The following is a 12,913-nucleotide window of genomic DNA, read 5'->3' as shown; positions in this document are numbered from 1 at the left end:
CACCACCTGGCATACTAGATTCTGGCATTTCACCCATCATTGAATGCATTGCAGCAAATATCACCAGAGACATTCCTGCCATAATCCTTGGAGACTTCAACCTCCATATCGACTCACTCCCCCTCTCTCACAGCTGCGAAGCCTTCCTATCTGCGCTCAACGCAATGGACCTGCATCAAATCATAACAAGCCCCACGCACAAAGCTGGCCACTCCCTCGACCTTATCTTTATGAATTCCCTCCTCCTCCCACAACACACAACCTACACTCCCGTGCCCTGGTCAGACCACTTCCTTATCAAAACTTCATGCACAATCAATCACATCCCCAAGCCACCAAACACAAAAACCACCATACAATACAGGAAATCCTGTCCCAGAGATGACCTTATTGACGCCCTCACCGACAACCTCAAAAACCTAGACCTCTCGGATTCCCAAACAGCCATCACCTCATGGAACCACATCACCAAAGACACAGCTGACAAACTTTGCCCCCTAATAACTAAAGAGATCCAACCCCCTACAAACACAAAACAACCATGGTACAGTTCCGAACTAAAACTACAAAAACACAAGCTCAGAACACAAGAAAAAATATGGCGCAAAGACCCTTCTACTAAGCAATTTGCCATATACAAGACCCTACTGCATGACTACAGAGCCAACACTCTCAAAGCCAAACGCGACTACTATGCCACCAAAATTCACAACTATCAATTCAACCCAAAAGCCCTCTTCTCTATAATTTCTAACCTCACCTAAACAGCTCCCAAGACACCCACATGTGAAGACCCCAGCACCAAATGCAACCAGCTTGCTCAATATTTCCACAACAAAATCTCTACCCTTGCCTCGCGCTTTCCCCTTACCCCATCACCTAACAAATTCACCCCCAAAGAAATAGATCACAAAATGGATGCATTCGAAAATACCTCCTCCTCTGAAATATCTGCCATACTCAAGAAAATGCGACCCGCTACACACCCCTCTGACATGATCCCCTCCAAAATCCTGCTGACCATCCCAGATAGCATCTCCCAACCGCTAGCTGATATTATCAACACCTCCATGTCCATCGGAGATGTTCCTTCCCAGCTCAAATTAGCCATAGTAAAACCTATCCTTAAGAAACCGAAACTAGACCCCTCCGATTTATCCAACTACCGACCCATCTCCAATCTCCCCTTCGTTGCCAAAGTCCTTGAAAAAACAGTTAATACCCAACTGGCAAACTACTTAGACCAGCACCAGATTCTCTTCCCATCACAACATGGCTTCAGAAAGCACTTCAGTACTGAAACTTTACTACTCTCCCTCACCGACCTAGTCATCAGAGGCTTTGACAAAGGTCATACATTCATCCTTGCACTACTAGACATTTCTGCAGCCTTCGACACTATCAACCATTCTATATTACTTGACAGGCTAGCCGACATAGGCATCTCTGGGACCCCTCTTCGCTGGTTTAATTCATATATAAAGGACAGACACTACAAGGTAAAGATTGAAAACCATGAATCCGAGCCAATCGACATCACAAGGGGTGTACCCCAGGGCTCCTCCTTATCATCCACACTCTTCAACATATACCTCCTCCCCCTATACCAGCTACTCTCAAATCTCGGTCTCCCGCACTTCGTCTATGCCGATGATGTGTAAGTGCTCATCCCTATCACAGACTCCATCCCTAACGCCCTAAAAAGATGGGACAGTGCCCTCTCTTCCATCAACAGTCTAATCACTCAACTCAACTTAGCCCTAAATACTAACAAGACGGAACTCATGATCATCTCACCACAAGCCATTATCCACGTACCCATACCCTCAGCCAACTCCCCCCCCTCTCCTCCAGTCCTCTCGCAACTTGTAAGAAACTTAGGTGTCACCCTTGACTCACAATTCAACCTACAGAAATTTATCTCCTCCACCATCAAAGACTGTTACTTCAAATTATACACCCTCAAAAAAACTCAAACCTATTCTGCACCTCAATGACTTCAGAACAGCCCTACAAGCCCTTATTTTATCTAAAATAGACTATGCAAATGCTATGCTTTTAGGTCTCCCAAAGAACAACCTTGCCCCCCTGCAATTACTTCAAAATGCAGCTGCAAGGATATTAACTGGCACCCGCAGAAAAGAACACATCACGCCCATCCTCAAACAACTTCACTGGCTCCCCATCACAGCCAGAATTCAATTTAAAACCCTCACTCTTATCCACAAAGCCATCCACAATCCAGACATGCTCTGGTTCTCAGAATCTTTACACATACGTTCCTCTTCCAGAGCACCCTACACCGCAAGCATTATCACACACTCTTCCATCTAAAAACCACCAAGCAACGTGCACTATCCCTAGCTGGACCATCCCTATGGAACTCTATGCCCACCCACCTTCGCCTTGAAACCTGCTCTAAGAAATTCAGGCAGAACCTCAAGACCTGGTTGTTCGCCCGAGCCTATTCATGAGCCCCCTATTCTTTCCACTCCATCTTTCCTTACCCCACCTCCACCCCCTACCCCCCTAGGCCCCTTCGAATACCCAGTCTTTAACTCCATCCTCCTAATTTTCAAAGTACATTATCTATATTTATACTAACTATAATGTATGCTAATTATAATTGTATTTAAATATGTTTTTCCCGTCGATAGCAGGGCTGAATTAGCCATGCTGTATGGGAACTGTCCATCAGGGCCCAGGAAGGCGGAGCTTTGTAGCAGAGTGTAGATCTTTGATCCTCTGCGGCTGCGCGTGGGTTCCCGCACAGTATCAACGGTTCTCCTCAGTCTGTTTTTTTTTCCGTGCGCGGGAGCGCACGCGGAGCCTTTTTCTCCTCAAAAAAAAAAAAAGAGAATGTCAACGCAGAAGTCGGGGTTCAAGCCGTGTCCGTGCGGTAAGATCATGTCCGTCACTGACGGACATGATCGCTGCTACCGCTGCCTGGGACGCGATCATGACCAGTCCGACTGCGAACATTGTGCGAAAATGTCCCCGAGGGCCCGTCGACACAGGAGCTACCGTTGGCTGGCGCTCTCTGCGGAGGACAAGGCGTCCACAACTCACTCCTCTTCGGGCCCAAAATCCAAGACGTCAAAAGCGGGTAAGAGAGCAACTTCGTGGGACCCACAGTCGCCAAAAATCCGAGACGCAAAGCGGAAGCCCAAGGAGAAAGGAGACCAGGGACCTGGTCTTAATTCCGAGCCGCTGCACGTGGGGAAACAGAGGCCTTTCAGGTTGACTGAGCCTAGTACCCTAGCGGCCTAGCAAAGACAACCCGGTCCGATCCTTATTGTTATCGCAACGGGAGGACCCACATAGAGGCACAGAACCTCCGAAAAAGGTTCAAAAGAGGGCCGAAAGGGCGCCGGAGAAGTCACAGGCGGCGCCGAAGCGTTCAATGCAGCCCAGTCGAAGCCCAAATCTTACTCTGCGCCGAAACCTCTCTCGACTCCGAAGGATCCACTCGGCTCCGAAGATCCACTCGGCGCCGAAAACCCGCACCCGGCTCCGAAATCTCGATCGGTGCCGGAGTCTCAGTCGGCGCGGGAAACCTCAGTTCGGCGCCGAAAATTCAATCGGGGCCGCAGCCTCAACCACAAGGGGAGCCGAAACCATCGCACTCCAGATCAACAGCAGCACCCAAGGCCTACATCTCGCCAAACCGCTGCAGCGGACACCGGGTCATCACTGCACCCAAACAACGGGAGCCCTGGTCAGAATCCCTGACAGAGGACAAAAATTCCCAGGTGGATCGACTTGTTAAAGATCCAGGGCGGAACCTCACGGAGTACCACGGGCACTCACCATGAGCACTCTGGTCACACTTCAAAGCAGTTAATAGGACGGGCGGTATCCCATCCTCAACGGAGTGCTGACTCGCATAGGGACAAAAGACAAGGTTGTCACCAGCGTATAGAAACGCATGCAGACAGGAAATCCCGAGACAGTACACGGTCTTCAACTCAAAAAAGGCATCGGCATCATTCGGGCTCTTCCAGATCCACCACTAGGGAGCCTGGTCATGCAAAACGACATCATGCCTCTCATCATAAAGAAGGGAGATCCTCTTCTTCCTCGTCCTCACGCCATAAGAGTAAATCTGAGAGATCGGGCTCGGTTTCTCAGGGAATTATTCCAATTTCTTCATCATCATCAAGCAAATCGAGGAGTATACAGTCCACTCGTCAAAGAGGAATGGAGTGGAGTGAAGATTCGGACGGGGAAGGTACTTATGGTCCTCCACCAGGAGACGTACCATATCAATCCACGCAGATGGAAAAACCCCCATCGATGCCGCCCCATACATCGAAAGCTTTTTGGGACTTGACACACTCCCTAGCCGGGTTTTTTGAAACATTACAGTCGACATACACTCTACCACCAGAGTCTACGAGCCCGGCAGGCAACACTAGCCCGGCTCCACAGTATGCGCAAGGGGATCTACCATCTTCCCGATCCCCCATCTCCACAGGGATCGGTCGTCCACTCACCGTCCCCGACAAGGGCTTCAGAATCCATGCATTCCTCGCCTCTCTCTTCAACAGGATACCCGTCTGATCCTCCAGAGCAACCAGCGGAACCTTATTCCCCTCCGGAGGATCTCACCTATCCCAAGTTCATTGCAAAGATGGGAAATATCCTACAAGTTAGAGGTTCAAAAGCTACCGAAACCAAGGGCAGAAACATTGGGATTGTTAAAGATTTTTGATGCGCCTGGAGAGTCGGCTGCTCTCCCACCTCATGCGATACTCCATGGTGTCCTGCAAAAATCATGGGAGACACCCTTTAATCTACAATCTGTATCCAGAAAGACTGATTTAAAATTTAAGCTCCAAAAGCCTTCCATGTATGCGACTCCACAACTACCACATGACTCCATAGTGGTGGAATCCGCCCTTACAAAAATCCAAGAAAGCGAAGACGCATGCATCCACCCCACCGGGGAAGGACAATAAGTCCTTGGACGACTTTGCCAAGCGCGTCTACCAAAACGCTATGCTGACAGCGAGAATTCAACCACCATAATTTTTATATGGTACAATATATGTATGAGTGCCTGCAAGCCACTAAGGGTCTGTTCACGTCCTTAGGGAGTCAACACCGGCAGTGATTTCGGATATGGAGGAGTGCACTCGACATATGCTGAGGGCAGTATACGAGGGATTCGAAAACTCATCCAGGGCTTCAGCCATGGCGATAGCAGCTAGACGTCTGGCCTGGCTCAAAGCTAGTGCTATTAGAGAGGACCTGCATGAGAAGCTCGCAAATTTGCCATGCACGGGGGAGAACCTTTTTGGAGACCACCTCCAGGATACTGTGAGTAAGCTAAAAGATCAAGCGCTAGCGGTCCAGTCACTCGCTGCCCCAGCACCAGTGAAACGATTTTTCTCCTCAACGCGCCGACAACAGTTTCCCAGGAAACAGTACAGGAGCTATCAAAATTTTAGACAGCAAAACTATCTACCGTACAACCGGCAGCCAAACAGCAACCCTCCACAGCAACAACAGCAGAGGAGGGGACGGCCTCGCGCTCAACGCCAACAACAGCCGCAACAGTCAGCAGTTCCGGCAAAGACCACACAGTCTTTTTGAACTCCCGGCCACCACCAACACCCAGTTTACCGGAAAATCCCCCGGGCAGGTTAACGGCTTGTCTGACCGAATGGCAGGCCATCACGACGGATCAATGGGTACTCGACATCGTAAAGGAGGGATATCGGTTACATTTCCTATCCCAACCCGTCACACCTCATTGCCCCCTAAATCAGAGACACCTAACACATCCACAACTGGCCCAGGAGTTAACCAATCTTCTCCATCAGAACGCCATCCGCATAATCCCGCGGACGCTGAAGGGCCAGGGTTTCTATTCTCCATACTTCCTCATTCCAAAGAAAACGGGGGGCGATCGACCCATCCTCGATCTCAGAGAGCTCAACAAGTGCTTGGTACGCGAGAAGTTCAAGATGGTATCTCTGAAATCCATTCTACCTTTAATTCAACCCAAGGATTGGATGTGCTCTATAGACCTCAAGGATGCGTACACGCACATTCCTATCCACAAATCCTGTTGGCAGTACCTATGTTTCCAGTATCGCAACAAACATTACCAATACAAGGTCCTGCCGTTTGGACTCTCAGCAGCCCCCAGGGTATTTACCAAGTGTATGGTGGTGGTGGTGGCCCACCTTCGTCTACAGGGTCTGACCATATTTCCTTACCTCGACGACTGGTTAATAATAGCATCGGACCCGAACGTCCTGAAGTCGCATCTCAGCATAACGATAACATGCTTACAACGCCTAGGATTAATGATCAATTATCCAAAATCCCACTTACAACCCTCGCAGATCCTACAATTCATAGGAGCTCGACTGGACACAATTCGAGTCAGGGCTTTTCTGCCACAGGACAGGAGATTCCAGATGTGCTCATTACTCAGGGCTCTACAACACATAAGATGTACCACAGCCCGGTCCATCTTGAAAATTCTGGGGCATATGGCAGCAGCGATATTTACGGTCCCGAATACCAGACTCCACATGCGACTCCTGCAGTGGGGTCTCAAGAGATAATGGGCACAACACTCTCAACCATTACACAAACGGGTTCAAGTAACCAACCCGATGCGACAAGATATCGACTGGTGGCTCAGGAAACCCACTCTCGAAAAAGGGGCACCGCTAAACCCCCCACCTCACAATGCAGTCCTCACGACGGATGCTTCGCGGAAGGGATGGGGGGCGCATTTAGACCACCTGGAGACGCAAGGCCTCTGGTCCCCTTCAGAACAGGAGCTGCAGATAAACCTCCTAGAACTCCGGGCAATCCGGAATGCCCTACTCACGTTTCAGGACTATCTGCGGGGGCGAAGAGTGATGGTTTACACAGACAACCAGGTGGCGATGTTCTACATAAACAAACAAGGAGGGTCGGGATCATGGCCCCTTTGCAGGGAGTCTCTTCAAATCTTTTCTCATGCTCACAGACATTCCATTCATCTTCAGGCGACCTATCTTCCGGGTATAGCAAACACCAGAGCGGACAGATTGAGCCGCGTCTTCTACCCACACGAATGGCAATTGAATCCCGAGGTACTACAAGAGATCTTCAACAGTTGGGGAACACCAACCATAGACCTCTTTGCCACGGAAGAAAATGCCCAACTACCGCAATTCTGCTCAGTCCGACCCAGCCCGTCCCGCTTAACGCAGGACGCCTTCCTAATTCCTTGGTCGTCAAGTCTCCTATACGCCTTTCCGCCAATCCCATTAATAACGAGAACAATACAAAAATGTATAGCGGATCACAGTCAGCTCATACTCATTGCGCCAGCGTGGCCTCGACAACCATGGTACAGCTATCTGTTACGGCTCTCAGTGACGACCCCAATCCGCTTTCCGGACAGGCCAGACCTTCTCCTACAAGAAAACGGAGTGCTCATTCACCCACTTCTATCCTCCCTCCATCTAACTGCATGGAGATTGAGCGGGCATCTTTAACGGAGCAGGGGGTATCTCAGACGGTACAAACCATTCTTCTCGAATCTCGGAAACCGTCCACAAGGAGGTGTTACTCGTTCAAATGGAAGCGCTACTACAACTGGTGCAGCGAAAGGAGTATCTCACCTACGGACTGTTCCCCAGCATCGCTACTGGATTACCTGCAGTCTCTCTATGACTCGGGGTTGGCAACCTCGTCGATCAGAGTGCATCTCAGTGCAATAGCGGCATATCATAAACCAATGAATAGCCACTCGGTGGCGGAACACCCGTTACTATCTAGATTCTTTAAAGGTCTTCTACGTTTACGCCCACCGGTCGTAAAACCACCGATACCGTGGAATCTTAATGTAGTCCTAGAACAACTAACCCTGCCGCCATTCGAACCCTTGGAATCGGCGCACCTGAAGTTTCTCACCTGGAAGGTAGTGTTTTTGGTAGCCATAACGTCAGCACGACGGGTCAGTGAGCTACAAGCACTAGTACACTATGAACCGTATTTACAATTTCATCATGACAAAGTTGTCCTGCGAACTCACCCTTCGTTCCTACCAAAAGTTATTTCCACATTCCATCTCAATCAAACTATAGATTTGCCGATATTTTTTCCCAAACCACACGCTAACGACAGGGAACGCTTGTTACACACCTTAGATTGTAAAAGAGCATTGGCATACTATAAAAGGAGAACACACTCCCCAAACAGGACATCACAACTGTTTGTGTCATTTAATCCAAATGCTCCAGGCTTAGCAGTAGCTAAACGTACCATAGCCAGCTGGATAGTACAATGCATCAAGTTTTGCTATTCCAAAAAAGGAGCTCCGCTACTTGCACAACCCAAGGCTCACCAATTGAGAGCCGTGGCGACATCGGTAGCACATCTCCGCAACGTTCAGCCAGTAGATATATGTAAAGCAGCCACTTGGTCTTCACTGCACACCTTCACATCTCACTACTGCATAGATAAACAATCGGCGGGAGATGCAATTCTGGGACACACAATTTTACACACAGTCACGAAGTGATCTACGACTGCCACAACAAACTCACGCTACCGGAAGATAACAGCGTGTAAGGAGGCTTGGGACTCCCATACAGCATGGCTAATTCAGCCCTGCTATCGACGGGAAAAAGCAAGTTTGCTTACCGTAAACGGTGTTTCCGTAGATAGCAGGATGAATTAGCCATGCTGACCCACCCGCCTCCCTGGCAGTCGACAGTCCACCCGCCTCCCTGGCCGTCGACAGGTCCGCGATACGCTCTAGCTTAAATACAGACTGAGGAGAACCGTTGATACTGCGCGGGAACCCATGCGCAGCCGCAGAGGATCAAAGATCTACACTCTGCTACAAAGCTCCGCCTTCCTGGGCCCTGATGGACAGTTCCCATACAGCATGGCTAATTCATCCTGCTATCTACGGAAACACCGTTTACGGTAAGCAAACTTGCTTTTATGTTAACCCATATGTTACAGCTATAACCCTGGTTTCCCACACCCTCTAATCCACCTCCCCTTCCCTCCCCTCCCCTGTTCATTGTTTATTGTATCAGGTTCATGTAAAGCCCTGTTGGCTATTTTATAGTTCTATGGAAACCGATGTGATGTTTTCCTAACGAATATCGGTATACAAAACCTTCAAAATAAATAAATAAATAAATTGACTATTGTAGTGTTTTCTTTTGTATAGTGTGCTCTTTTTCTTAAGGGTTTTATTTTAGGTTGTTTTTATGTTCTATGTTGGGATTTTATGGTTTATTTTATGTCTGACTTTTGTGACATGTATTTTGTTGAAGATTTTGATTGTTTGATGGAAGGTCCTGATGGAAAGCAGCTAACAATGGAAGTGACTTTATTTTCCAAAATATTTTTTAAAAAAAGGTACTTTGTGTGATGGAACCATTTTGGTATGGGCACTTTTACTGGGCTTTGAAGGGTGCAACACAGTCTGTGTCCCTCAAAGGCGGGTCACGGGTGAAAATTGAACGGAATGAAGGCTGTGGCCTGGTCTTTTAACATAGTGGGAAGCTAGCTGGGCAAAAATAGAGGAAGAGAAAAGGGGCTGCTGTGGTCTCCCAGACATCACACTAGCAGAACATAGTTTAGTTTCTCCATTTTGAACAGGAACTGGTAGCTTGCTTACAAGTTAATGGGAAAAAAGTGTAGCAAATATAGCTCACCTCAGCCATATACAGGTGCTTTTATGGGATCCAATGGTGGCATTGACAGCTTAAGAGCCAATGCGCCAAAGCTTTCCACCTTACAGTATCCATGTTTATGACCTGCTCAAATGCTCCTTTACTTGGTAAAAAGGCCTCTCAGAAGATCTCCACCAGTCTCAACACCACTGCTTTTGATCTACCGCAAAACCATTTGTACAACCATCCTTCCTGGTCTCTCATCTACTTTTCTTCCCAATAATGTAAGGCACTAAGGAAGCAAGGTCTTTGCCTTGTACCATGAGACACTGAAGTATCTGGTTCTGATCCTTCAGCATCATGCAACCAAGCAGGCATGGGTTGGAGGAAGCCTTTAGAGACGGAGGTTGTTTTCTGTTTGGGGGTGAATGAAGAGGAGTAAAAGGAAGAGGCAGCATGAATTCAAATGATTAATCTAGTTCTGTTTTTTTTATAGTATGTAGCTGCTCTCGAAGAGATGCTCACTGCTCTTAGAAGGGGTGCAAGGTAAGGTGACTCCAATTTCTAAACCTTTTAAGAGACAATGGCTTCTGAAAGGAGATTTAGGGATCAATTATGATTATACTTTATAGCCAAGGTTGTGTCTTAATGCTAATGTGAATTACAAATCAATGATTTTTTTCTTACTGGTTTGGAGTTGTAGTCCTAGAAACGCTAGTTTGAACCTCCTATCCACAGAGTGCAACCTTAACTTTTGGAAATGAGGTACGAAGGCCTGGAAGGCAGATGTCAGTAAGGTAACCCAGACTTCTTATTCCTGGCTGTAACCTAGGGATCTTGGAGAGGGATGCCTAGCGCCATTGTGTTATAAGTATTTTAAAACATAGTCCTTCAAGTCCCCTGATGCAGTGCTTCTCAACCCAGTCTTTGGGGCACACCTGGTCTTCCAGGTTTTCTAGATATCCACAATGTATATTACTCCGGGGAGAATTCTGCGCTACTGCGGAACGCAGAATTTGTGTAGAATTCTGCGCAGAAAATAGCAGAGAAGACCCCGGCATGCTGCGAACGGAGCACGTTCCACGGCACACGCTCCATTCGCGGTGAAGATGAAGGCCATTCGCAGCGAAAAGGGAAGGCCCCCGTGTGCCGCGGGACGCGCTCCGTTCGCGGCGAAGATGAAGGCCTGGCGCGCTGTTCTTGGCACACGGGGGGCCTTCCCTTTTCGCTGCGAATGGCGCACTGGGCCTTCATCTTCGCCGCGAATGGAGCGAGTCCTGCGGTATGTCGGTGTGAGAGAATGTGTGTCGTGGAGGGGAGGGTGACAGAGAGCATGGTTGGTAAGAGTGGGGGTGGGGTGGGTGGGGGGGATGCTTGAGTGTGGGTTTCAAAGAGAGAGAGCCTATATATGAGGGGGGAGGGGGGATGGCCAGTGAGAGAGAATGTGTGTGTTAGAGAGGAGAGGGGGTGTGGGGGAGGGTGAGAGACAGCTTGGTTGGTAAGAGGGGGAGTGGGGAGGGTGAGAGAGAGCATGGGAGGTAAGAGAGGGGGAGTGGGAGGGATGCTTGAGTGTGGGTTTCAGAGAGAGGGAGCCTATATGAGGAGCTTGTGAAGGAGTGTGAATGTGTGTGAGAGATTGAGGGCTCGTGTGTATGTGAGGGTGCTAGTCTATGTGAAGGGATTGTGTATGTGTGAGACAGAGCCTGTATGAAGGGCTGCGTGAGAGAGAGACATAGGTAGCCTGTGTGAGGATGTATGTGCGAGAGAAAGGGAGCTTGTGTGGGTGTGTATGCAAGAGAGAGGGCCCTGTATGAGGGGATGTGTGTGCGCGAGAGAGTGCGGGAGCCTGTATGAGGGAATGTGTGTGTGTGTGCGCGAGAGAGTGCGGGAGCCTGTATGAGGGTGTGTGTATGTGGAAGGGACACTCTTACAGTGAATTTCTAGGGAAATTCTGCTCAAAATATTTAAAATTCTGCAACTTTAAGTAATAACTTTTTTCTGTAATTTAAAATTAATTACTTAGACTGTCATGTAAATTGTGTTATTTTGACCAATATAAAGTTTGCAGAATTTTCAGTTTTTGTGCTCAGAATTCCCCCAGGAGTAGTATATGCATGAGAAACATTTGCATGCACTACCTCCATTGTATGCAATCTATCTTATACATATTCATTGTGGATATCCTGAAAACTTGACTAGCTAGGAGTGGCCCGAGGACAGAGTTGAGAACCTCTTTCCTGATACTCCACTGCTTAGAACTGTGACAGGTCACCCCCCTACAGGAATCCCGAATCACGCACTCTGCTTTTGACAAAACTGCATCTAGACACATGATGTTATCATATACATCTGAGCACTACTTTTAATTTCTCTTCATCCCAGTCCATCACTGTGTATTAGAACAGGGAGGTTTCCCAAAGACCACTTTCACTCTCTCGCCTCCTTGTTTCTTGCTTTGTATGGAGTGCTATGACCACTCCTCTGGAATGTAAGCACATATCTCATGTTGATTACAAGGTGACAGCTTTGGCACCTCAGAGAGAGGAGATGGAAGGAAATTGTGGTGATTAACCACAATTTCCAACTGCATTTCTGGCCTGCAGGTGGCACTGTGAGCTGCTTGGACTTTGTAGCCAGTCCTCTCACCTCTGTGTCCTTGCTTCCCCACTGGCCAGCTTGTTTCCTGCCTAGACATGAATGTATACTCTAGCTTTTCATCAGTCAGTTGCCAGAGCTTAGTTTTGCTACCTGGTCCCAATACTCTGACTTTGTTCTTGTTACCTGAATCCAGAAACATCTTCATCTTTGATTTGTGCCTTCAGTGTTCCTACTTGATTTCTTTCATGTTCCTGGTGTGCTGTGCCAGGCTTCTAGCTGGTATTAGGGGCTTCCCCTGTTCCTCATGCCTTGCCAGCCACCACCTGCACCTGAAGGTTGGCATAGGCAGAAGATGCCCAGTTGCTCCATAGTTTTTTTTTTTCTTCATGTGCCTAGACTTCCTATCCAGATGTTAGGCCACTCATCTTTGGGGCAACCTACTGATGATTGACCTCACAGAAATATACAAAACCTAAAACTATAAATGGGAAAGGCAATGGGTCTTTAATGGGCCAGAGAATGACTTAGGAGAGGCTGAAGGGGTGGAGGGCTGTGTGAGGGACGGGAGGCTTGATGCTCTGATTCTGGTTTTCAGATTTCTTGGAATCCCGCATGCCAAATTAGGTGACTTTCCCTCCCTTTCTTTTGCTTACTGATGAACACTGACC

At 48.3% G+C, this 12,913-nt stretch overlaps 1 protein-coding gene across 1 annotated transcript in view; it reads left to right on the top strand.

Annotated features, from left to right (window-relative positions):
* Positions 1-12,913, top strand: part of USE1 (unconventional SNARE in the ER 1) — an 86,039-nt gene that overhangs the window by 11,859 nt on the left and 61,267 nt on the right. The window contains exon 2 of the mRNA XM_029614145.1: positions 10,144-10,193. Within this exon, the coding sequence (XP_029470005.1) occupies positions 10,144-10,193 (50 nt within the window). The remainder of the gene's footprint in view (positions 1-10,143; positions 10,194-12,913) is intronic.

The sequence above is a fragment of the Rhinatrema bivittatum genome, chromosome 8 (assembly GCF_901001135.1).
Source record: "Rhinatrema bivittatum chromosome 8, aRhiBiv1.1, whole genome shotgun sequence".
Lineage (NCBI taxonomy): Eukaryota > Metazoa > Chordata > Amphibia > Gymnophiona > Rhinatrematidae > Rhinatrema > Rhinatrema bivittatum.
Note: the sequence above shows the minus strand (reverse complement) of the source record. Positions and strands in the feature narration are given on the sequence as shown.